The following is a 26,942-nucleotide window of genomic DNA, read 5'->3' on the forward strand; positions in this document are numbered from 1 at the left end:
CTTTGGACTGCAGGGCAAGAAGAGAAGGCTGGGATGAAGAAAGCTGCGCTTGCACCCACAGTTGGTGGAGGGGACATGTTTCCTAAGGGCTAGAGTGGGCACAGCAGAAGATAGGCTTGAGTGACCTCTGAGGGACCCTGTCTCAGGGGATGGCTGGAGAGATGGGGTGAGCCATGCAGAAAGAGGCTGAAAGGGGTCAGCCAGGGCACACATAGCCAACTTCAGGAAATGTTGAAGCCTCTTGGCCAGGGAGCAGGAAGGCTGTCTGAAAAGTCCATAAAATGAGCCATGAGGTAAAGAACCAGCATTTAGGCATAATCTGGTTATGACAGAGAACACCAATTCCGGGCTGCAATCACACCGGGTAAGGCAGAATTGCTTCAGTTCCAAATGACCAGAACTGATCTTGAAACTACAGTAAGTATCCTACTAAAACAACATTTTTTATTTATTTATTTTTGGCTGCATTGGGTCTTCGTTGCTGCACGCAAGCTTTCTCTAGTCGCGGTGAGCGGGGGCTACTCTTCGTTGTGGTGCACGGGCTTCTCATTGCAGTGGCTTCTCTTGTTGCAGAGCACGGGCTCTAGGCACACGGGCTTCAGTAGTTGTGGCACAAAGGCTCAGTAGTTGTGGCACATGGGCTTAGTTGCTCCGTGGCATGTGGGATCTTCCCAGACCAGGGCTCGAACCCGTGTCCCCTGCACTGGCAGGCGGATTCTTAACCACTGAACCACCAGGGAAGCCCCTAAAACAACATTTTTTAAAACACTGAAAACAAGACATCTTAATAGGTTCTGCTTGAATTAATAGATTTTTTTGTATTACCAAGAGATTAAAACAGGTAGCATTTTGAAAGGGAGGGAGGGAGGCAATATTATTACTATGCCTCCTGTGGCACAAATAGTTTCTGACAGAAAGCTTTAACCTTAGAATCGCACAAATTGATTTTTAAGGGAATGGAAAACCTGAAAGACTGCTAGGAAACGTAGGTGAGAATCACCTTTCAAAATCATATTGATTCTCCCTAGAAACCAACTATTATACAAAATGCAAATTGCAACGCAGGTCTGTTCAGGAGAAAGGGCTTGTTGGCATAGTATCAAATAACGCCCATCAGCCAAATGGCAATCTACTCACTACACAAATAGATGTGTCAGTCCTGCATTGTCAAGAGATCAGTCACTCACCAACTTAAATTAGAACCTGTGAATCAATACTCTGTTTTAGGAAACATAACTACTCTCATCTGCACAAAAGTGCAGTCTTCCTCAGAGAAATTTTCTCATGAATTTCTCACCCATGATCAAAATTTACAATAGCCCTTGCTAAGGTTTTGTCAAGAAATGATCCCCTGACACTTGAGAGCTGTATGTACACGAGGATGACAAAGTCAAGATCTGGAACCTCACATTCTTTAAAGTAATTCTAATGGAAACCTGCAACCCTAGATGCTTCCTATGCCTAGAAATCGGTTATGGACAAGAAGGCATATTAAGCAGCTGTAAGCCCCAGCACACATGCCTAATGTCCTTCATTTTCAGGGTGACTGTCTGTATTAGTCTGCTCAGGGTGCCATAACAAAGCACCAAAGACTGGGTGGCTTAAACAACAGAAATTTATTTTCCCACAGTTCTGGAGGCTAGAGGTCCAAGACCAGGCATTGGAAAATTCAGTTTCTGGTGAGATCTCTCTCCCCAACCTGTAGATGGTCCCCTTCTCACCATGTCCTCAATGGCTTTCCTCTCTGCTCACACAGAGAGAGTTCTTAGGTGTCTCTTTCTCTTCTTATAAAGACATCGATCCTACCAGATCATGGCCCCACCCCTATGACCTCTTTTAACTTTAATTATCTCCCAAAAAGCCCTCCAAAATACAGTCACTTTAAGGGTTAGGGCTTCAACATATGAATTTGGGGAAGAGGAAAACACAATTCTGTCTATAACACTACCTTTTTGGTAATAACAGCACACTGATTAATGTTAAGACAGCCTGAGATCAAAATGCATAATTTCTATTGTCTAGCTCTTCAGAGTTCTAAGATAACCATTCAACATAAGTAATGGTTTATTGAGTTAGATACCACTAATTTGAAGTTGGCGTTGTTTGAACTGGGGAATCTGAAGCTTCCAGTGGTACCATATATGCAAAAAATATTACTGAGGCAATTGCAACTGTTAACAAGATTGCAGAATTGGGGAACCAATAGAGAAAAAATTTCAACTGCTGCCATTGGTATATAAATAATGAGCTGGTTACTAATTACCGTTATCTGGTCGTAAAAGCAGTTTGTGGGCTCCCCCTTCAGGTACTCCTTGCCCATCTTCAGTCAAATAACTGTAAGTTCAGTGCTCTAATACTAAATATATATTTAACATTAAATATATATATTTCTTTTCAAACAATTCTGAGTCTCTACTGTATACAAATCACACTCAAGATCCTCATTTGGATAATCAAGGCCCTCCTTAATCCAGCTCTATTTATGTACCCAGCACTGGCTCCAATTATTCCCTAGTATAACCTCTTCTTCTTCTGGCCCTTGGACATCCCATGCTAGTTTGACCCTGGCTTGCAGGGCTGGCTTGCCCCTTCTGTCCTTAGCACTTCAGGATCTTGGAATGAATTCTAAAAGCAGAATCTAGGAAACAGAGATGCTTCCCAACCTTAGGGCTCCAACAGCTATGATTTAGGGTCTCAATTCCTCACTTTCATTTTGAGAATTTCCACTTCCTATAAGTTTCACTCAAGTCCTGCTTCCTTGAAGAAAGACTAATTTTCCTAGTAATTTTTATGGAGTTGCTCATCTCTGAATTTCAAGATCCATTCCACCCACTGTAGCTATGCAGTACAGTTTTCCTTCCTAGTCTCTTTTTTTTTTTCATAAGCAGGTTTTGAAATGGAGTGCCAATTCCTTCAAGTCAGGTACCGCTGACTTTCACTGTTTTTTTAAACATCCAAAGAGCTCAACAGAGTGTGGAAACATCATTTGATAAATTTTTTTTTCTTCAGAGTAGCTTGAATTCAAACCTTTCACTGCTTCAAATCACTCCTCTGAAGTAATGCTAATTACTGAGGCTGTGCTGCATCTAGCATTCTATTCATGCTTGACATCACAAACCAATTCTGGAGCAACAGGTATGTGACAACAAGAAAGAAACATAAAAAGAGGGTTGAAAATTGACAAATTCCTTAAAAGAGATAGAAAGAGTCACTGGGCAGTAGTCAAAGAGAGTCACTTAGGGAAGTTTTAATGCAGAAAAGAAAGCTCTTATTTGACATACTAACTGGAAAACAGTTTAACTTTAGTTTATGTACATTGGTGCTAATTATTTAGATGATAAGAACTAAATCAGTTTCTTTTCTTAAAACCAAATAAATTCAAACCTCTTGAACTTCCTGAAATACTAAAGCAAAATTTTGGGTAGAGTGGGCTAGAATAGATGGGGTGGGGAATATGATTGTATTTTATTTTTTAGATGAATCCTATCACCTAGGAGCAGTTTCTGCCCCTTTCCAAAAGTGAGTGATAGGGGTCACACTCTGGCCTCACTCTAATATTAGGCAGTGATGGAAAAATGCCTCTTTCAGCTCTCTGAATCAATAATTCTCAACCCTTGAGAACTACAATATTGTATTCTAACTTGCCTTTACGACTACTGCTTCACTAAAACTCATCTGTGCTATAATTATACACACGTTAAGCATATAAGCTAAAAATACATACTTTTAATAAAATTCTACACACAAAAGGATAGGATGGGTTGCACTGAATTATCTAAAATAGCCATTCTAGAACCCAAGCAGCAATTCTCAGCATTTTCTAATACAGACTACAGTGATTCTGAGCAGAGAGAGCTCATAACCCCTTCGGACTGAATTTCATGATGTCTGATCAGCCAAACGACGTTCCCAAAAGTTTTTGGACAAAGTATTAATTTTAGCTGAACATAACCTGTCTTTGACCAAATCTCCAAAACATTTTTTTACATGACAGATTTTGAGTTGTGCCAAAATTATACAGTCAGGATTCCCCATGTAATTCAATGGTTTATCTTACTCAATAAACCATATGCAGTAGGTTGGAAAAATGGCCACACATGCTTCATCTCTTTGTATTCATACCCTCTTTGTCATGGAAGTTTGAGCGCCCTCAAACTTGACTCTGAACTTGGCCATAAGGCATGTTTAACCAACAAGATGCTAGCAAACATGATGCAAGGACTGAAAAACACTTGTGCTTTGGGGCTTCCCCTCAGACCACCACCACCACCACCACCACCACCACCACCACCACCACCACCACCACCACCACCACCACCATATGAAGAAGCCCAAACAAACCTATCGATGACTAAAGGCATGTGGTCCAGTCAGCCTTGCCACCCAAGCCAAGAGCTACCCCCACCCCCGAAAGCAGAGCTGACCAACAGCTAACTGCAGTCTTTTATCTGCCAGTAAGTGAGAGCCAGCCTAAACCAGAAGAATCACCCTGTGCATTCCAACTCCCGATGCAAAGAAACAAGAATCAAATAAATGGCTGTTGTCTTAAACCACTAAGTTTTGGGGTGATTTGTTATTCAGTAAGAGCTAACTGACACACCATGAGATTTCAAATAATAGCCTACTATTTTCCTCACCCCTTGCCTTCAACTCCAATGATCCCTTTTTTAAATTGGCCACTGCCAGATCTTTCATTTTTTCCTAAACACAATGGGATTATGGGATTGCAGTCTGGAAACCAATTCAGAGATTTAAGAAATTGTCTCATAAATGGGAGAATGGGAGTGCAATAATTTTCACCAGCTGGGTTTTACTAATATTCAGCTCTCCTATCTCTGCAATGTATTCCTAATGGTTGAAATACAAGCACCAAAGTCCAGCATCTTTTACTCGCAAAGTTACTTGAAATGTAGTGAAACAATGAAAGCTTTCAAGCAGAACAAGAGTTTTTCTTTTTTTTTTTAATACACCAAGCAGGTGGCATACTATAGCCACAAAAATAGTATTCAAATTTCAATCCATCTCAACAGAAATTGGACAGTTATTTGGTTTCATCATGGATCAAAGCCCCCAGATATCTGTAGTTTTTGTACTAGAGATTCCAAAATTGAACAAGGGAGAACCATAAAACTAAGTTGTAGCCCATCCAAAATAAACCGTTGGTTTATGTCACTGATAAAAATCATTGTTTTAATGCTATTATAGCTATAATTATTATGGCATCTATTTTTTTCTGATTCCTACCACATGATATTTTTATTTTTGCATATTTAATGACTATTCTTGCTTAACTTTAGGACATTTGGATAGACTTCCCAATAAATTTCCAGACTGAAATCCACCTCCATACCAAAACTCGTACTGAATTATTTTTCTCATCAATCAGTGAGGAGGCAAAAACGTGACAACTGATAAATTATACTTCAATTTAAAAACTGGTTAAAACCAAAAAAAGACGGTTAAAATTAAAAAAAAACAATAAGATTCTTGGATGTTAAAAACACTGACAACTACAGTGGAGACTCATTGCAAACAAACAGGCTGGGGGAGGATCCTTTTAACATTTTCAGAGTAAAATCTACAGATGGTGTTATTTCTAAGTTTTCCTTCCTGCCGTTTTTATGCTTGTTGCATTTGGGGGAATTAAAAGACAAAAGAGCTTTAAGAGACTAGGCTTGGAGACCCTTTAGAGGCTTTCCCAGCGTTCAAGAAATATGATGGGAATGGGTTAAATGTCTTCATTGAATGTAAGCGAGTGTCTGGCCTGGAGCCAGTCACTGTTTGGGCCTTCAACCTGACCAACATGTAAACCATGTATGAGCGACGCGACTGGGGCTGGAAGGACCGAGAGAAACACAAGGAAATGATGGATTACCTCTCATCGCTTGGGAAAAACAGTTCGGTCCATGTCGCCCTTCCTCTCTTCCGGTTTGACGTGGTGTGCAGGGACGAAGTCCTGTACCACTACGAAGTCCAGATGGAGAGCAAGGTGCGGCAGAAAGGCCTGGGCAAGCTCCTCATACAATCCAGCAGATCACGGCCAGCAGCACACAGAGGAAGTTATGTTAGCTGTATGTAAGCACAATCGTGGCGCCTACAGGTTCTTCAGAGAAGCGCTGCAATGTGAAATCGACGACTCTCCCCCAAGCGTGTCCGGATGCTGCTCCAATGGGGTCCCGAGCCGGAGGACGAAGTCTGGGCACAGCCAGCACTCCCACGCGGGCGGGCACTCTGGTGGCTGCTGTCCCTGCACTCCCAAGCCAGAACACTTCTCTCAGGCCCGTCCTCTCCCTGGCCTCAGGCCGCTTACCAGGTGCCCTCAGAGCTGTGGCCTCCTCAGCCCTCCCCGTGCCAGGCTGCACCCTGAGAGCACAGAACCTTGGGGAGGAGAGGGCCACGCTGCCCCTCCCGCTCTCTCCTAGAAGAGCAGGAGGCCAGGACGGAGCAGAGTGCACGGGATGCTGTGGGAAGAGCCGGTGGATGCCTGGGCACAAGGCGCATGCTCTCATAGTGGCCGCCCGCTCACTCGGCTCTCGGCTCTCGCGAGAGTGAGAACCCTTCCGCGTAGGGTTCCTCGACTTTCCTCCAGCGGAATGCCTGAGAAGCCCGCCGGCGCCACCACCACCAGCACACGCTCACAGTTGGACAATGGAGTGTTTATACCCGCCTTTCTGAAAGTTCTGGACCCCTGGGTCAGGGTCTGGCTGCTTCCCAAAGAGGAATGGACTCGGTGTAGATTTGGGCTTTTAGGCGTAGAGAGAGGCTTCGGAAAGCCTCCCGTTTCATGGATGGGATGCTCGGATGGAGACCTTGGGAAGGTCTTTGGTGCCGCGACACAAAGAAGCGAGAGAGCTCCTTATGGCTGTGCTTTTATGGATCCACAGTTAGAGCAGAGCTGTGCCAGGGGACCAGATGACTCAGGGAGGAAGGCTGTCTCCCTCACTCCATTGCTGCCAGTGAGGGGCTGAGAGGACCAGGACCAGGTGTGAATGGGGCCTACCACGGGGACTATGGCTTCTCCGGGCTTTTGGACTTGGCTACATCCTGACCTTAATCTCTTGATCTCATGGCAGTGACTCGAGTTTTTCTTTCATAGAAAACAGCCGGAGGCTCTGCCTGCTCTTCTCCGCCACCTCTCACCACTCTTTCTGCTTCTGCCCCTCACGCCACCCCAGATACCCAAGTTCTTACTCTCAAGGGGAGAATAACATCAGGGAGCCCCTCGTCTTCCCCCAAAATGGCCCCTCTTTCCTGGCATATTTAGTGCTGTTTCCTCTCCTGTCTTGGCGCTGATAGCTCTCTGAAGGTGGGTATCCCTCCCCACCGCCCCGCCCATCCCCCCGCCTGCTTAGAGAGCCTCCAGCCAGCAGCAGGCCCCTCTGCCCGCACTCCCCAGCCTGGCCCCTCGCTGCCACACAGAGCCACCAGTGCCACTGCCCTGGCTGGCAGCGCAGGCTGCAGCAGGAACGCCTCTCAGTGGCCAAACAGCTGCTTTTCTTTCCAGTATCACCTGTGGCAGCAGGTGGGAGTCAGGAGAAGGTCTTCCTCTCCTCTCGTGGGATAGAGAGAGTTTAAACTCGCCCTGATCTCTAGGGCGATCTCTTCCCTTGTTCCCCTTCCAGGGAAGAAAATGACCAAATCCTTATCCAGGAAGAAGCACCTAATGCCTTCCCTTGGACAACCTTGAGCTCTGCTTTAGGGAGTGTCCCAAAGATTCTGCCTTCGTGAGGTTGCTCACGAGGAGGCCTGTCCGTCCTTCTGACCGCTGTCTGCTCACGTCCCACCCTCTGCCCTCTCTCGGGCCGCCCGTGCTGGCAGATCTCCCGGTAGCTGTTCCTGCTTCTCCCCCGCTCCGCCCCCCGCCTCGCCTCCTCCACACCCACCCCCGTTCCCGCCTGTGCAGGGGGGCCCTGTACACACGGCCTCCTTCCCCCGGCCCAGCCCTGCGCTGTGCGTTGCTCTTGACCAGCCAGCAGTGGACGTGGCCTTGCAGCTTTACACAGGAATAAGCCCACCTTTGCCCCTACCCTGCTGGCTCCCAGGGGATTTTACCCAAGGGTAAGAATTTTAATGACTGGGAGGGGATGGGAGGGCTCATTCCAAAAATCATGGGGCAACAGAAGCATATTTAGGAAAATATTTTCCTCTGATCCCTGCTGTCTCTCAAAGGACACAGGATGATAAATATTTACTGTATTAGATCATGGATTTCTTTTCTTTTTTTCCATTAAAAACCAAAACAAGTTTATTAAAGTAAACTTTTTTTTTTTTTTTTTTTAGAGATCATGGATTTCTGATGCCTCCCACTAAAGGTGTCCGAAAGGGAACCCAGCGTAAATCCCACATAAGGTGAGTTCAGTGTACGTTCTCTCTTTCTGCTCCCTGGGTACCTGGCAGCGAGCCCGCTGGTAGATGGGTGCTTTGTGCTGGGCCCTGGTGGTCCAGCTGCCTCCAAGGGCTGCTGTCGGGGGAGGGGCTGCCTGAGACCTGCAGGTCACCCCGTTGTTGGTTTTGAGCCCATTCAGTTCTCAACTATCAATCTTTCTCCATTTCCCCAATGTCTTGGTTTTGAGAAACATAGCAGGCCTTTTGTACCAGGATTTTTTGTTTGTTTCTTTGGGGGATGTTAAAATATTAATTTTGAGATTTTTTTTTAGCTGTATCTACCGTATTTCAGGTTATTTTCGTTGATGTCAGATGTGTGTATGACATGTTTATGGTTCTTTTTTTAACCCTTCCTGGTTTGTTTTTTTTAGAGGAAACTTTGAATATAAACTCCTTCTTGATATATATATTTTTTTCTTTAGCAACTTGTTATCACTGGAAGAAAAGGGGGAAAATGACCTCTTTTTGCATTGGTTGTATTTGTTTTTTGTTTGTTTTCATCTATTTATTTATTTATTTTTGGCTGCATTGGGTCTTCGTTGCTGCTTGTGGGCTTTCTCTAGTTGCAGTGAGCAGGGGCTACTCTTCGATGCAGTGCGCAGGCTTCTCATTGCGGTGGCTTCTATTGTTGTGGAGCACGGGCTGTAGAGCACAGGCTCAGCAGTTGTGGCACATGGGCTTAGTTGCTCCATGGCATGTGGGATCTTCCCGGACCAGGCCTTGAACCCGTGTCCCCTGCATTGGTAGGCAGATTCTTAACCACTGCGCCACTAGGGAAGTCCTGTATTTGGTTTTTGGGGTTTTTTGTTTTTGTTTTCCTGGGGGGCTTTTTGTTTTGTTTTTTCTTTGTTTGTTTTGGCTGCCCCGTGTGGCTTGTGGGATTTTAGTTAGTTCCCTGACCAGGGATTGAACCCGAGCTCTCAGCAGTGAGACCATGGAGTCCTAACCACTGGATTGCCAGGAATTCCCTCATTGGTTGTACTTGTATGTCACAAATAAAAGATACTTTGTTCAGCTGAAAAAAAAAATTTAATATTCTCAGTGGAATCTGGAGTGAAATACTGGACCTCTCCTCTGAAGGATATATTTCCACTAGGGTTTCAGAAACTATTCATGTAATGCCAAAATGAATTGAAGTAAGAAACACTGCCTTTAAAAAGCAGGTGTCTCATAGGCAGGTCAGTTAGATATAAGTAGTTTCTGACTACAAGCCAGTCATTTGTTTATTTTGAAAACTAGAAGCTTAGTGTAGTAAATACAGAATTGACAGTCTCAAGTTGAACAGACTCAAATCTTTATATTAAAACAGTAATTATCTTGCTTGTGTGCTGGATGATGAAAGGTCATTGAGGAAAAAATAGAGGGAATATTGAAGGGCATCTGCTTAATAAAAATGCTCACCACATCATCTAATGATTAGATATTATTTAATATTTAATGATTAAATATTATTTAATAATTTAATATTATTTAAATAATTATTTAATTATTATTTATTGAATTTTTTTCTTCAGATGAGGACTATTAGGATCTACTCTCTTAGCAACCTTCAAATATGCTACACAAAATTTTTTTTTTACTATTTTTTTAATAGATCTTTATTGGAGTATAATTGCTTCACAATACTATACTTGTTTCTGTTGCACAACAAGGCAAATGAGCCATATGTATACACATGTCCCCATATCCCCTCCCTCTTGAGCCTCCCTCCCACCCTCCCTATCCCACCCCTCTAGGTCATCGCAAAGCACCCAGCTGATCTCCCTGTGCTATGCAGCTGCTTCCCACCAGCCAACTATTTTACATTCGTTAGTGTATATATGTCAGTGCTACTCTCATTTGCCCCAGCTTCGCCCTCCCACCCCATGTCATCAAGTCCATTCTCTATGTCTACCTCTTGATTCCTGCCCTGCAAATAGACTCATCAGTACCTTTTTTTTTTTTTAGATTCCATATATATGTGTTAGCATACAGTATTTGTTTTTCTCTTTCTGACTTACTTCACTCTGTATGACAGACTCTAGGTCCATCCACCTCACTACAAATAACTCAATTTCTTTTCTTTTTATGGCCGAGTAATATTCCATTGTATATATGTGCCACATCTTTATCCATTCACCTGTCGATGGACACTTAGGTTGCTTCCATGACCTGGCTATTGTAAACAGTGCTGAAATGAACATTGTGGTGTATGTCTCATTTTGAATTATGGTTTTCTCAGGGTATATGCCCAGTAGTGGGATGGCTGGGTCGTATGGTAGTTCTATTTGTAGTTTTTTAAGGAAGCTCCGTACTGTTTTCCATAATGGTTGTATCAATTTACATTCCCACCAGCAATGCAAGATGGTTCCCTTTTCTCCACACCCTCTCCAGCATTTCTTGTTTCTAGATTTTTTGATGATGGCCATTCTGACCGGCGTGAGGTGATATGTCATTGTAGTTCTGATTTTCATTTCTCTAATAATTAGTGATGTTGAGCAGTTTTTCATGTGCCTCTTGGCCATCTGTATGTCTTCCTTGGTGAAATGTCTGTGTAGGTTTTCCACCCATTTTTTAACTGGATTGTTTGTATTTTTGATATTGAGCTCCATGAGCAGTTTGTATATTTTGGAGATTAATCCTTTGACTATTGTTTCATTTGCAAATACGTTCTCCCATTCTGAGGGTTGTCTTTTTGTCTTGTTTATGGTTTCCTTTGCTGTGCAAAAGCTTTTAAGTTTAATTAAGTCCCATTTGTTTATTTTTGTTATTTCTGTTGCTCTAGAAGGTGGGTCAAAAAAGATCTTGCTGAGATTTATGTCAAAGAGTGTTTTCCTATGTTTTCCTCTAAAAGTTTTATAGTGTTTGGTATTACATTTAAGTCTTTAATCCATTTGGAGTTTATTTTTGTGTATGGTGTTAAGTAGTGTTCTTTTTTTTTTCTCTCTCATGTTTACTTGGCATAAATTATTTAATGTAATTCTGGGTGCAATTTACACCATGTTAACACTTATTTTTTTAATTAATTAATTTATTTTAACATCTTTATTAGAGTATAATTGCTCCACAATGGTGTTTCAGCCTCTGCTCTATAACAAAGTGAATTACCCACACACAGACACATGTCCCCACATCTCCTCCCTCCGGCATCTCCCTCCCTCCCACCCTCCCTATGCCACCCCTCTAGGTGGTCACAAAGCACCAAGCTGATCTCCCTGTGCTATGCGGCTGCTTCCCACTAGCTATCTATTTTACGTTTGGTAATGTATATATATCCATGCCACTCTCTCACTTTGTTCCAGCTTACCCTTTGCCCTCTCCGTATCCTCAAGCCCATTCTCTAGTAGGTCTGCATCTTTATTCCTGCCTAGCCCCTAGGTTCTTCTGACCATTTTCTTTTTTTGTTTTTGATTCCATATATATGTGTTAGCATATGATATTTGTTTTGCTCTTTCTGACTTACTTCACTCTGTATGACAGATTCTAGGTCCATCCACCTCACTACAAATAGCTCAGTTTCGTTCCTTTTTATGGCTGAGTAATATTCCATTGTATATATGTGCCACATCTTCTTTATCCATTCATCTGTTGATGGACACTTAGGTTGCTTCCATGTCCTGGCTATTGTAAATAGAGCTGCAATGAACATTTTGGTACATGACTCTTTTTGAATTATGGTTTTCTCAGGGTATATACCGAGTAGTGGGAATGCTGGGTCATATGGTACTTCTATTTTTAGTTTTTTAAGGAACCTCCATACTGTTCTCCATAGTGGCTGTATCAACTTACATTCCCACCAACAGTGCAAGAGGGTTCTCTTTTCTACACACCCTCTCCAGCATTTATTGTTTGTAGGTTTTTTGATGATGGCCATTCTGACCAGTGTGAGATGATATCTCATTGTAGTATTGATTTGCATTTCTCTAATGATTAATGATGTTGAGCATTCTTTCATGTGTTTGTTGGCAATCTGTATATCTTCTTTGGAGAAATGTCTATTCAGGTCTACTGCCCATTTTTGGATTGGGTTGTTTGTTTTTTTGATATTGAGCTGCATGAGCTGCTTGTATGTTTTAGAGATTAATCCTTTGTCAGTTGCTTCATTTGCAAATATTTTCTCCCATTTTGAGGGCTGTCTTTTCATCTTGTTTATGGTTTCCTTTGCTGTGCAAAAGCTTTTAAGTTTCATTAGGTCCCATTTGTTTATTTTTATTTCCATTTCTCTAGGAGGTGCGTCAAAAAGGATCTTGCTGTGATTTGTGTCATAGAGTGATCTGCCTATGTTTTCCTATAAGAGTTTTATAGTGTCTGGCCTTACATTTAGGTCTTTAATCCATTTTGAGTTTATTTTTGTGTATGGTGTTAGGGAGTGTTCTAATTTCATTCTTTTACATGTAGCTGTCCAGTTTTCCAAGCACTACTTATTGAAGAGGCTGTCTTTTCTCCATTGTATATCCTTGCCTCCTTTATCAAAGATAAGGTGACCATATGTGCGTGGGTTTATCTCTGGGCTTTCTATCCTGTTCCATTGATCTCTATTTCTGTTTTCGTGCCAGTACCATACTGTCTTGATTACAGTAGCTTTGTAGTATAGTCTGAAGTCAGGGAGCCTGATTCCTCCAGCTCCATTTTTCTTTCTCAAGATTGCTTTGGCTATTTGGGGTCTTTCGTGTTTCCATACAAATTGTGAACTTTTTTGTTCTAGTTCTGTGAAAAATGCTAGTGGTAGTTTCATAGGGATTGCACTGAATATGTAGATTGCTTTGGGTAGAGTCATTTTCACAATATTGATTCTTCCAATCCAAGAACATGGTATATCTCTCCATTTATTTGTATCATCTTTAATTTCTTTCATCAGTGTCTTATAATTTTCTGCATATAGGTCTTTTGTCTCCTTTGGTAGGTTTATTCCTAGATATTTTATTCTTTTTCTTGCAGTAGTAATTGGGAGTGTGTTCTTAATTTCAGTTTCATATTTTTCATCATTAGTGTATAGGAATGCAATAGATTTCTGTGCGTTAAATTTGTATCCTGCTACTTTACCAAATTCATTGATTAGCTCTTGTAGTTTTCTGGTACCATCTTTAGGATTCTCTATGTATAGTATCACGTCATCTGCAAACAGTGACAGCTTTGCTTCTTCTTTTCCAATTTGGATTCCTTTTATTTCTTTTTCTTCTCTGAATACTGTGGCTAAAACTTCCAAAACTAGGTTGAATAATAGTGGTGAGAGTGCACAACCTTGTCTTGTTCCTGATCTTAGTGGAAATGGTTTCAGTTTTTCACCATTGAGGACGATTTTGGCTGTGGATTTGTCATATATGGCCTTTATTATGTTGAGGAAAGTTCCCTATATGCCTACTTTCTGGAGAGTTTTTATCATAAATGGGTGTTGAATTTGGTCGAAAGCTTTCTCTGCATCTATTGTGATAATCATATGGTTTTTCTCCTTCAATTTGTTAATATGGTGTATCATGTTGATTGATTTGCATATATTGAAGAATCCTTGCATTCCTGGAATCAACCCCACTTGATCATAATGTATGATCCTTTTAATGTGCTGTTGGATTCTGTTTGCTAGTATTTTGTTGAGGATTTTTGCATCTATGTTCATCAGTGATATTAGCCTGTAGTTTTCTTTCTTGTGACATCTTTGTCTGTTTTTGGTATCAGGGTGATGGTGGCCTCGTAGAATGAGTTTGGGAGTGTTCCTCCCTCTGCTACATTTTGGAAGAGTTTGAGAAGGATAGGTGTTAGCTCTTCTCTAAATGTTTGATAGAATTCGCCTGTGAAGCCATCTGGTCCTGGGCTTTTGTTTGTTGGAAAATTTTTAATCAGAGTTTCGATTTCAGTGCTTGTGATTGGTCTGTTCATATTTTCTATTTCTTCCTGGTTCAGTCTCGGAAGGTTGTGAATTTCTAAGAATTTGTCCATTTCTTCCAAGTTTACCATTTTATTGGCATAGAGTTGCTTGTAGTAATCTCTCATGATCCTTTGTATTTCTGCAGTGTCAGTTGTTACTTCTCCTTTTCATTTCTAATTCTATTGATTTGAGTCTTCTCCTTTTTTTTCTTGATAAGTCTGGCTAATGGTTTATCAATTTTGTTTATCTTCTCAAGGAACCAGCTTTTAGTTTTATTGATCTTTGCTATCGTTTCCTTCACTTCTTTTTCATTTATTTCTGATCTGATCTTTATGATTTCTTTCCTTCTGCTAACTTTGAGGGTTTTTTGTTCTGCTTTCTCTAATTGCTTTAAGTGTAAGGTTAGGTTGTTTATTTGAGGTGTTTCTTGTTTCTTAAGGTAGGCTTGTATAGCTATAAACTTCCCTCTTAGAACTGCTTTTGCTGCATCCCATAGGTTTTGGGTCGTTGTGTTTTCATTGTCATTTGTTTCTAGGTAGTTTTTCATTTGATTTCTTCAGTGATCTCTTGGTTATTAAGTAGTGTGTTGTTTAGCCTCCATGTGTTTGTATTTCTTACAGATTTTTTCCTGTAATTGATATCTAGTCTCATAGCGTTGTAGTCAGAAAAGATACTTGATACAATTTCAATTTTCTTAATTTTACCAAGGCTTGAATTGTGACCCAAGATATGATCTATCCTGGAGAATGTTCCATGAGCACTTGAGAAGAATGTGTATTCTGTTGTTTTTGGATGGAATGTCCTATAAATATCAATTAAGTCCATCTTGTTTAATGTATCATTTAAAGCTTGTGTTTCCTTATTTATTTTCATTTTGGATGATCTGTCCATTGGTGAAAGTGGGGTGTTAAAGTCCCCTACTATGATTGTGTTACTGTCGATTTCCCCTTTTATGGCTGTTAGCATTTGCCTTATGTATTCAGGTGCTCCTATGTTGGGTGCATAAATATTTACAATTCTTTTTTTTTTTCTATACGCGGGCCTCTCACTGTTGTGGCCTCTCCTGTTGCAGAGCACAGGCTCTGGACGCACAGGCTCAGCGTCCATGGCTCACGGGCCCAGCCACTCCGTGGCATGTGGGATCTTCCCAGACCGGGGCACGAACCCGTGTCCCCTGCATTGGCAGGCGGACTCTCAACCACTGCACAACCGGGGAAGCCCTACAATTCTTATATCTTCTTCTTGGATTGAACCCTTGATCATTTTGTAGTGTCTTTCTTTGTCTTTTGTAATAGTCTTTGTTTTAAAGTCTATTTTGTCTGATATGAGAATTGCCACTCCAGCTTTCTTTTGATTTCCATTTACATGGAATACCTTTTTCCATCCCCTCACTTTCAGTCTGTATGTGTCCCTAGGTCTGAAGTGGGTCTCTTGTAGACAGCATATATATGGGTTTTGTTTTTTGTTTTTTTTTTTGCGGTACATGGGCCTCTCACTGCTGTGGCCTCTTCCGCCGCGGAGCACAGGCTCAGACGCGCAGGCTTAGCGGCCATGGCTCAAGGGCCCAGCCGTTTCGCGGCATGCGGGATCCTCCCGGACCAGGGCACGAACCCGTGTCCCCTGCATCAGCAGGCGGACTCTCAACCACTGCGCCACCAGGAAAGCCCTGGGTCTCGTTTTTGTATCCATTCAGCCAGTCTGTGTCTTTTAGTGGGAGCATTTAATCCATTTACATTTAAGGTAATTATCGATATGTATGTTCCTATTACCATTTTCTTAATTATTTTGGGTTTATTATTGTAGGTCTTTTCCTTCTCTTGTGTTTCCTGCCTAGAGAAGTTCCTTTAGCATTTGTTGTAAAGCTGGTTTGGTGGTGCTGAATTCTCTTAGCTTTTGCTTGTCTGTAAACGTTTTAATTTCTCCATCAAATCTGAATGAGATCCTTACTGGGTAGAGTAATCTTGGTTGTCGGTTTTTGTCTTTCATCACTTTAAATATGTCCTACCACTCCCTTCTGGCTTACAGAGTATCTGCTGAAAGATCAGCTGTTAACCTTATGGGGATTCCCTTATGTGTTACATGTTGTTTTTCCCTTGCTGCTTTTAATATTTGCTCTTTGTATTTAATTTTTTGTAGTTTGATTAATATGTGTCTTGGCGTGTTTCTCCTTGTATTTATCCAGTATGGGACTCTCCGTGCTTCCTGGACTTGAATAACTATTTCCTTTTCCATTAGGGAAGTTTTCCACTATAATCTTTTCAAATATTTTCTCAGTCCCTTTTCTTTTCTCTTCTTCTTCTGAGACCCCTATAATTCGAATGTTGGTGCATTTAATGTTGTCCCAGAGGTCTCTGAGACTGTCCTCAGTTCTTTTCTTTATTTTTTCTTTATTATTTTCTGCAGTAGTTATTTCCACTATTTTATCTTCCAGGTCACTTATCCGTTCTTCTGCCTCAGTTATTCTGCTATTGATCCCTTCTAGAGATTTTTTAATTTCATTTATTGTATTGTTCATCTCTGTTTGTTTGATCTTTAGTTCTTCTAGATCCTTGTTAAACGTTTCTTGTATTTTCTCCATTCTACTTCCAAGATTTTGGATCATCTTTACTATCATTATTCTGAATTCTTTTTCAGATAGACTGCCTATTTCCTCTTCATTTGTTAGGTCTGGTGGGTTTTTATCTTGCTCCTTCTTCTGCTGTGTGTTTCTCTGTCTTCTCATTTTGCTTAACTTACTGTGTTTGGGGTCTTCATTTCTCAGGCTGCATGTTCGTAGTTTCCATTGTTTTTGGTGTCTTTTCCCAGTGGCTAGGGTTGGTTCAGTGGGTTCTGTAGGCTTCCTGGTGGAGGGGACTAGTGCCTGTGTTCTGGTGGATGAGGCTGGATCTTGTCTTTCTGGTGGGCAGGTCTACATCTGGTGGTGTGTTTTGGGGTGTCTGTGACCTTATTATGATTTTAGGCAGCCTCTCTGCTAATGGATGGGGTTTTCTTCCTGTCTTGCTAGTTGTTTGGCATAGGTTGTCTGCTCTGTAGCTTGCTGGTCATTGAGTGGAGCTGGGTCTTAGCATTGAGATGGAGTTCTCTGGGAGATATTTGCCATTTGATATTATGTGGAGCTGGGAGGTCTCTTGTGGACCAGTGTCCTTAACTTGGCCCTCCCACCTCAGTGGCAAAGCCCTGATGCCTGGCTGGAGCACCAAGAGCCTGTCCTCCACACGGCTCAGAATAAAAGGGAGAAAAAGAAGAAAGAAAGAGAAAGGTACAATAAAATAAAATAATATTATCAAACTAAAAAATGATTATTAAGAAAAAAAAATTTAAGTAATAAAATAAAAAACGGTCAGACAGAACCCTAGGACAAATGGTAAAAGCAGAGCTATACAGACAAAATCACACACAGAAGCATAAACATACATACTCACAAAAAGAGAAAAAGGCAAAAAAATATATATATCGTTGCTCCCAAAGTCCACCTCCTCAATTTGGGATGATTCGTTCTCTATTCAGATATTCCACAGATGCAGGGTACATCAAGTTGATTGTGGAGCTTTAATCCGCTGCTCCTGAGGCTGCTGGGAGGAATTTCCCTTACTCTTCTTTGTTCTCAGAGCTCCCGGGGCTCAGCTTTGGATTGGGACCCGCCTCTGCCTGTAGGTCGCCTGAGGGCGTCTCTTCTTCGCTCAGACAGGACGGGGTTAAAGGAGCAGCTGATTCGGGGACTCTGGCTCACTCAGGCCGGGGGGAGGGAGGGGTACGGATGTGGGGCGAGCCTGCGGTGTTAGAGGCCAGCGTGATGTTGCACCAGCCTGCGGCGCGTCGTGCGTTCTCCCGGGGAAGTTGTCCCTGGATCACGGGACCCTGGCAGTGGCGGGCTGCACAGGCTCCCGGGAGGGGTGTGGATAGTGACCTGTGCTCGCACACAGGCTTCTTGGCGGCGGCAGCAGCAGCCTTAGCGTCCCATGCCCGTCCCTGGGGTCCGCGCTGATAGCTGTGGCTCGCGCCCGTCTCTGCAGCTCCTTTAAGTGGCCCTCTTAATCCCCTATCCTCGCGCACCAGGAAGCAAAGAGACAAGAAGTCTCTTGTCTCTTCAGCAGCTTCAGACTTTTTCCCGGGCTCCCTCCCGACTAGCCGTGGCTCACTAGCCCCCTTCAGGCTGTGTTCACGCAGCCAACCCCAGTCCTCTCCCTGCAATCTTACCTCCAAAGCCCAAGCCTCAGCTCGCAGGCCCCGCCCGCCCTGGCGGGTGAGCAGACAAGCCTCTTGGTCTGGTGAGTGCTGGTCGGCACCGATCCTCTGTGCGGGAATCTCTCCATTTTGCCCTCAGCACCCCTGTTGCTGCGCTCTCTTCGTGGCTCCGAAGCTTCCCCCCTCTGCCACCAGCAGTCTCTGCCCACGAAGGAGCTTCCAGTGTATGGAAACCTTTCCTCCTTCACAGCTCCTTCCCACTGGTGCAGGTCCCGTCCCTATTCTTTGTCTCTGTTTTTTCTTTTTTCTTTTACCCTACCCTGGTACGTGGGGAGTTTCTTGCCTTTTGGGAGGTCTGAGGTCTTCTGCCAGCATTCAGTAGTTGTTCCATAGGAGTTGTTCCACATGTAGATGTATTTCTGATGTATTTGTGGGGAGGAAGGTGATCTCCGCGTCTTACTCTTCTGCCATCTTGAAGCTCCTCCCATTAGGTAGTGTTCTAATTGTATTCTTTTACATGTAGCTGTCCAGTTTTCCCAGCACCACTTATTGAAGAGGTTGTCTTTTCTCCATTGTATGTTCTTGCCTCCTTTGTCATTAATTAGGTGCCCATATGTGTGTGGGTTTATCTCTGGGCATTCTATCCTATAACATTGAGCTGTGTTTCTGTTTTTATCCCAGTACCATACTGTCTTGATTACTGTAGGTTTGTGGTATAGTTTGAAGTCGGGGAGGCTGATTCCTCCAACTCTGTTTTTCTTTCTCAAGATTGCTTTGGCTATTTGGGGTCTTTTGTGTTTCCAAACAAATTGTAAAATTTTTTGTTATAATTCTGTGAAGAATGCCATTGGTAATTTGATAGGGATTGCATTGAATCTGTAGATTGCTTTGGGTAGTATAGTCATTTTCACAATATTGATTCTTCCAATCCAAGAACATGGTATATTTCTCCATCTGTTTATGTCATCCTCGATTTCTTTCATCAGTGTTTTATAGTTTTCTGAGTGCAAGTCTTTTGCCTCCTTAGGCAGGTTTATTCCTAGGTATTTTATCCTTTTTGTTGAAATGGTAAATGGGAGTGTGTCCTTAATTTCTCTTTCTGATTTTTCGTTGTTGGTGTATAGGAATGCCAGAGATTTCTGTGCATTAATTTTGTATCCTGCAACCTTACCAAATTCATTGATTATTTCTAGTAGCTTTCTAGTGGCATCTTTAGGATTTTCTATGTATAGTATCATGTCATCTGCAAATAGTGACAGTTTTACTTCTTCTTTTTCAATTTGTATTCCTTTTTTTTTTTCTTTTTCTTCTCTGATTGCTGTGGCTAGGACTTCCAAAACTATGCTGAATAAGAGTGGTGGGAGTGGACATCGTTGTCTTGTTCCTGATCTTAGTGGAAATGCTTTCAGTTTTTCACTATTGAGTATGATGCTTGCTCTGGGTTTGTCATATATGGCCTTTATTATGTTGAAGTAGGTTCCCTCTATGCCCATTTTCTGGAGAGATTTTTTTTTTTTTTTTTGCCGTACACGGGCCTCTCACTGTTGTGGCCTCTCCCGTCGTGGAGCACAGGCTCCAGACACGCAGGCCTAGTGGCCATGGCTCACGGGCCCAGCCGCTCTGTGGCACGTGGGATCTTCCCAGACCGGGGCATGAACCCGTGTCCCCTGCATCGGCAGGCAGACTCTCACCCACTGCGCCACCAGGAAAGCCCTCTGGAGAGTTTTTTGTCATAAATCGGTGTTGAATTTTGTCAAAAGCTTTTCCTGCATCTACTGAGATGATCATATAGTTTTTATTCTTCATTTTGTTATTATGGTGTATCACACTGTTGACTTGTGTATATTGAAGAATCCTTGCATCCCTGGGATAAATCCCACTTGATCATGGTATATGATCCTTTTAATGTGCTGTTGGATTCTGTCTGCTAGTATTTTATTCAGGATTTTTACATCTATGTTCATCAGTGATATTGGTCTATAATGTCTATTTTTGTGATATCTTTTTCTGGTTTTGTATCAGGGTGATGGTGGCTTTGTAGAATGAATTTGGGAGTATTTCTCCCTCTGCAATATTTTGGAAGAGTTTGAGAAGGATTGGTGTTAGTTCTTCTCTATATGTTTGATATAATTCGCCTGTGAAGGCATCTGGTCCTGGACTTCTGTTTGTTGCAACATTTTTAATTACAGCTTCAATTTCATTACTTGTGATAGGTCTGTTTATATTTTCTAATTCTTCCTGGTTCAGTATTGGAAAATTGTACGTTTCCAAGAATTTGTCCATTTCTTCATGGTTGTTCATTTTATTGGCATATAGTTGTTTGTAGTAGTCTCTTATAATCCTTTGTATTTCTGCAGTGTCAGATGTGATTTCTCCTTTTTCATTTCTAATTTTTTTGATTTACCTCCTCTCCCTTTTTTTTCTTGGTGAGTCTGGCTAAGGGTTTATCAATTTTGTTTATCTTCTCAAAGAACCAGCTTTTAGTTTTATTGATCTTTGCTACTGTTTCTTTGTTTCTATTTATTTCTGCTCTGGTCTTTATGATTTGTTTCCTTCTACTGACTTTGGGTTTTCTTTGTTCTTTCTCGAGTTGTTTCAAGTGTAGGCTTAGATTGTTTAGTTGAGATTTTTTTTGTTTCTTGAGGTGAGATTGAATTGCTATAAACTTCCCTCTTAGAACTGCTTTTGCTGCATCCCATAGGTTTTGGGTTGTCGTGTTTTCATTGTCATTTGTTTCTATGTATTTTTAAATTTCTTTCTTCAGTGATCTCTTGGTTATTTAGTAGCACACTGTTTAGCCTCTGTGTATTTGTGTTTTTTACAGTTTTTTTCCTGTAATTGATTTCCAATCTCATAGCCTTATGGTCAGAAAAGATCCTTAATATGGTTTCAGTTTTCTTAAGTTTTCCGAGGCTTGATTTGTGACCCAAGATGTGATCTATCCTGGAGAATGTTCCATGTGCACTTGATAAGAAAGTGTATTCTGCCACTTTTGGGTGGAATGTTCTATAAATATCAGTTAAATCTATCTGATCTATTGTGTCATTTAAAGCTTGTGGTTTTTTATTTATTTTCTGTTTGGATGATCTGTCCATTGGTGTAAGTAGGGTGTTAAAGTCCCCTACTATTATTGTGTTAATCTCGTTTCCTTCTTTCATGGTTGTTAACATTTGCCTTATGTATTGAGGTGCTCCTATGTTGGGTGCATAAACATTTATAATTGTTATATCTTCTTCTTGGATTGATCCTTTGATCATTATGTGGTGTCCCTCCTTATCTCTGGTAACAATCTTTATTTTAAAGTCTATTTTGTCTTATATGAGTATTGCCACTCCAGCTTTCTTTTGATTTCCATTTGCATGGAATATCTTTTTCCATCCCTTCACTTTCAGTCTGTATGTGTCCCTAGATCTGAAGTGGGTCTCTTGTAGACAGCATATATATGGGTCTTGTTTTTGTATCCATTCAGCTAGTCTGTGTCTTTTGGTTGGGACATTTAATCCATTTACAGTCAAGGTTATTATCGATATTTATGTTCCTATTACCATTTTATTAATTGTTTTGGGTTTGTTTTTGTGGGTCTTTTTCTTCTCTTGTGCTTCCCGCTTAGAGAAGTTTCTTTAGCATTTGTAAAGCTGGTTTGGTGATGCTAAATTCTCTTAGCTTCTGCTTGTCTGAAAAGCTTTTGACTTCTCCATTGAATCTGAATGAGATCCTTGCTGGGTAGAGTAATCTTGGTTGTAGGTTTTTCTCTTTCATCACTTTAAGTATATCCTGCCACTCCCTTTTGGCCTGCAGAGTTTCCACTGAAAAATCACCTGGTAACCTTATGGGGATTCCTTTGTATGTTATTGTTTGGTTTTCCCTGGCTGCGTTTAATATTTTTTCTTTGAATTTAATTTTTGTTAGTTCGATTAATATGTGTGTTTATGTGTTTTTCCTAGGTTTTATCCTGTATGGGACTCTCTGTGCTTCCTGGACCTGGGTGACTGTTTCCTTTCCCATGTTGGGGAAGTCGTCCACTATAATCTCTTCAAATATTTTCTCAGACCCTTTCTTTTTCTCTGTTTGTTCTGGGACCCCTGTGATTCAAATGTTGGTGCATTTAGTGTTGTTCCAGAGGTCTCTGAGATTGTCTTCAATTCTCTTCATTCTTTTTTCTTTATTCTTCTCCTTGGCAGTTATTTCTACCATATTGTCTTCCAGCTCACTTATTCGTTCTTCTGTCTCAGTTATTCTGTTATTGATTCCTTCTAGTGTATTTTTCATTTCAGTTATTGTGTTGTTCATCTCTGTGTGTTTGTTCTTTAGTTCTTCTAGATCTTTGATAAACATTTCTTGTATTTTCTCAATCTGTGCTTCCATTCTATTTCCAAGATTCTGGATCATCTTTATTATCATTACTTTGAATTGTTTTCCAGGTAGATTGCCTATTTCCTCTTCATTTATTTGGTCTTGTAGGTTTTTACCTTGCTTCTTCATCTGTGACATATATTTTTGCCGTTTCATTTTTTTTCTTTTATGAGTGGGATTGTGTTCCTGTTTTACTGGTTGTTTGACTTGAGGCTTCCAGCACTGCAGTCTGTAGGCTATTGGGTAGAGCTGGGTCTTGGTGCTGAGATGAGGACCTCCATGAGACCTCACTCTTATGAATATTCCCTGGGGTCTGAGGTTCTCTGTTAGTGCAGTGGTTCAGACTCAGAGCTCCCACCACAGGACCTTCGGCCTGACCCCGGGCTCACAAACCCAGATCCCGCAAGCTGTGTAGGGTGGCAAAAAAAAAAAACAAAACAAAGTAAAAAGTAAAATTAGACTAGGAAACTAGCAGATATGTTAGAAAGAATGTAAAAATAAAAATATAGATGAATCAACAACTGTAAGTACCTCAGTACCACAATAGTAAAAAAGAGGAGGAGGAAAAAGAAAAAAAAAAGGTGGGGGGGAGGCTGTGGCTGTGGAGGGCAAGACCTAAGCAAGGGCGAGGTTTGGGCAGTGGGTAGGGCCAATGCTCAGGACCCACAGGGCTGGAAAAAGCCCTGGGGGCTGTGGGAGGTGGGGCTTAGGCTCAAGGAACATAAGGGGCCCAGGCGTGACCCCCACCCCTGGTCTCAGAGGGCAGGAGACCTCACCTGGGAGCCCAGCAGGCTTCCTGGGCTTGAGTGGGCAGGGCAAACACCCTCCTCTCCTCTCCTGCTCCTACAGTCTGTGGTCTGGGAGGGCCCCTCCCGCCTGCCTCTCCTCATCTCCCTGGCCTCCCTCCTATGCCCCCAGGACCAATGTGGCCGGCGGGGAGGGGTGGGCCTTGGTGGGCAGGGGACCAGCCTGGGAGCTCAGCAGGCTCCCTGTGCCTGAGTGGGTGGGGCAATCACCCTCCACTCCTCTCCTGCTCCTCCTGGATGGTCCCTCCTGCCTGCCTCTCCTGATCTCCCCGGCCTCAGGAGCGCCAATCCTGTCTGGCCTCCACTTCTCCCCACTCAGTCCCCTAAATCCTACTGGTTCACTTTGGGGTTCCTCCCATCTTCCTGGGCATCAGAGTCCCCCACCAGTGGCAGGCAGGTGCCCTAGTTGTGGGGAGATGCTAACTCTACATCTTCCCACACTGCCATCTTGACTCCGCTGGGTGCTGAGATATATATTTTTAAACGCTGGGATATATATTTTTAGATATATATTTTTAAATGCTGGGATATATATTTTTAGATTCTGTTCTGCTCTATTCTGTCCCATGAGTCTATTTGTGTATCTCTAGGTCAATAGCGTTTGATATCTATTAGGTCAAGTCCTCCCTTACTAGTCTCTCTTTTTTTTCCAAAATATGTATTTTTTTGATTTGTAGCATTTATTCTTTCATTAAAATGTTTAAATCATTTTATTCAACTTTCCAATTCTCCCTTACCATAACATTCCTTTGGAATTCTATTTAGGATTGCATCAAATGCATTTATTAATTTTGTGAGAATTGACATTTTCTGATATTGTTTTTCAAGCCAATAAAAAGGTATTCATTTCCATTTTTTCCAACGTTATTTAACTCCCTGACCCTTGACCTCTGCCAATAAGATGAGACCTTTAAAATACTTTTGCTTCCTCCTTCAGTTCATCCTCAACCCTAGATGACACCTTGGAATATGTTTTAATTTTTCTAAAAAAATAAATATTTTTATTTTTAGACTATTATTAGCACTTACCTTGCCGTATTCATTCATACGTTCAACTAAACATTTACTGAGAACCTATGCTATGCACAGTTTGAGGCACTAGGGGTATATCAAGCCAAAAAACCCACAAAACTCTGCTGTCAGAATTTATGTATGGGGAGACAGATACTAGACAAAATAAATGAGTAAGTTATATACTATACAGCATAGTATTTAACACTTTTAATAGGTGATAAATGTTATGGAGAAAACCAGAGCATGAATGTAGGATGGAAGGTCACAGCACTGAGCAGAGAGTGCATTAAAATGTTAAATAGTGTGATCAGGGAAGGTCTGATGGAGAATGTGGCACTGGAGAAAAAACTTGAAAGATGTGAGAAAGAGAGCCATGTGGATGTCTGAAGAAAGCCAATCCAGGCAGAGAAACAAATAAGAATACACTGAGGAGGGATCATGCCCAACCTATTCAGGAACAACAGAGAGATGAGAGTGATGGAGATGGAGTAGAGGGGTGGGGTGGTCAGAATATTAGGAGATGGGGTCTTAGAGGTTACAGGAGTTAGGTCACATAGGACCTTGCTACCTATTACAAAGACTTCAACTTGTTTATGACTGAGCAGTGTTACTCAACCATAAAGAAGAATGAAGTATTGCCATTTGCAGCAACATGGGTGGACCTAGAGACTACCATATTAAGTGAAGTAAGTCAGACAGAAAAAAACAAATACCATATGATATCACTTATATGTGGAATCTAAATATGACGCAAATGAACTTATGTACGAAACAGAAACAGACTCACAGACATAGAGAACATATTTGTGGTTGCCAAGGGAGAGGGGGCTGGGGGAGGAGGAATTGGGAGTTTTGGATTAGCAGATGCAAACTATTATATATAGCATGGCTAAACAATAAGGTCCTACTATATATATAGCACAGGGAAATATACTGTGATACATCATAATGGAAAAAATATAAAAAGAATGTATATATGTGGAATCTAGAAAAATGGTGTAGATGATCTTATTTGCAAAGAAGAAATAGAGACACAGACATAGAGAACAAACGTATGGATACCAAGGGGGAAGGGGTGGGAGGATGAGATGAATTGGGGGATTGGGATTGACATATATACACTACTATGTATAAAATGGATAACTAATGAGAACCTACTGTATAGCACAGGGAACTCTACTCAGTACTCTGTGGTGACCTAAATGGGAAGGAAATCCAAAAAAGAGGGAATATATGTATACATATGGCTTATTCACTTTGCTGGACAGCAGAAATTGACACAGCAGTGTAAAGAAACTATACTCCAATTAAAAAAAGAATATATATATATATATATATATATATATATATATATAACTGAATCACTTTGCTGTACAGTAGAAATGAACACAACATTGTAAATCAACTATACTTCAATAAAATAAATTTTAAAAAAACCCATTTGAAAAAAAAGACTTCAACTTTCACCTCAGAGAAATGGAATAAATCCTTGGACAGTTCTTAAAAAGAGCACCATGTTCTGAGTTAATGTGTCAACAGAATGATCAGTCTGACTGCTTTGTTAAGAGTAAAGTGGAAAAGAACAACATGAGTTAGGAAACTGTAGAAATAATCTAAGCAAGAAATAATGGTCTTATGGACCAGGGGACTAGTGGTGACAAGTGGTCAAAAAAGGTTATATTTTTAAGATAGTAGAGCCAATAGGAGTTGCTGAGGGATTAGATGTGGGGTGTATGAGAAAGAAAGAGGTCAAGGATAACTCTAAGGATTTTTGCCTGAGCAACTGGAAAGATTGAATTCCATTAACTGAGACAGAACATCACCAGAGGAACCAGGTGGGGTGGGGAGTAGAGGTAGTGAATCAGGAGTTTGACTTTTGACATGGCTATTAGACTTCCAAGTAGCTGAGACAGAGTTGGATGCACCAGATTGGTATTCAGGAGAGAGAGCCAGACTGGAGATCTACATTTAGGAGGCGTTAGTGTATGATTGGTATTTGAAAGTATGTACCTGGGTAACATTATCACTGAGGAGATAATGAAAAGAAGAAACCCAAGAATTTTCCCAAAGTGAAAAGATGAAGATAGGAGGAGCCAGCAAAAGAAAACAGAAAAAATGGCTAGTGAGGTAGGAAGAAAACCAGGAGAATGTGGTATCTTGTAAGCCAAATAAAGAAAGTATTTCTAGAATAGGGGATGATCAACTCTGCCAAATGCTGCTGATGAGACAAGATGAAGGTATCAGTATAATTGCCCAGTGAAGTAAGCAACATGTGGAGGTCATTGCTGATCTCAAGAAGAGAAGCTTTTGTCATGTGGATGACGTAAAAGAAGGTTTAAAAATTTAAATAGCACAAA

At 41.5% G+C, this 26,942-nt stretch overlaps 1 protein-coding gene and 1 pseudogene across 3 annotated transcripts in view; both read left to right on the top strand.

The window, feature by feature from the left end:
* Positions 1–288: 288 nt before the first annotated feature.
* Positions 289–6,479, top strand: LOC307195236 (N-alpha-acetyltransferase 40-like; annotated as a pseudogene). The gene is made up of 2 exons: positions 289–293; positions 5,674–6,479. The product of its transcript is annotated as an N-alpha-acetyltransferase 40-like (transcript).
* Positions 6,480–6,601: 122 nt separating this feature from the next.
* The window catches only part of ZNF292 (zinc finger protein 292), a 208,738-nt gene continuing 188,397 nt past the window's right edge, over positions 6,602–26,942 (top strand). The window contains exons 1-2 of one of the 2 annotated variants that reach the window (XM_079938618.1): positions 6,602–6,983; positions 8,281–8,349. In XM_079938618.1, the coding sequence (XP_079794744.1) occupies positions 8,297–8,349 (53 nt within the window). In that variant the 5' untranslated portion in view covers positions 6,602–6,983; positions 8,281–8,296. Of the gene's footprint in view, positions 6,984–7,670; positions 8,059–8,280; positions 8,350–26,942 lie in introns of those variants that run through there. The other variant, XM_079938617.1, reaches the window with a different exon arrangement.

The sequence above is a fragment of the Stenella coeruleoalba genome (assembly GCF_951394435.1).
Source record: "Stenella coeruleoalba genome assembly, chromosome: 12".
NCBI classification, from domain to species: Eukaryota; Metazoa; Chordata; class Mammalia; order Artiodactyla; family Delphinidae; genus Stenella; species Stenella coeruleoalba.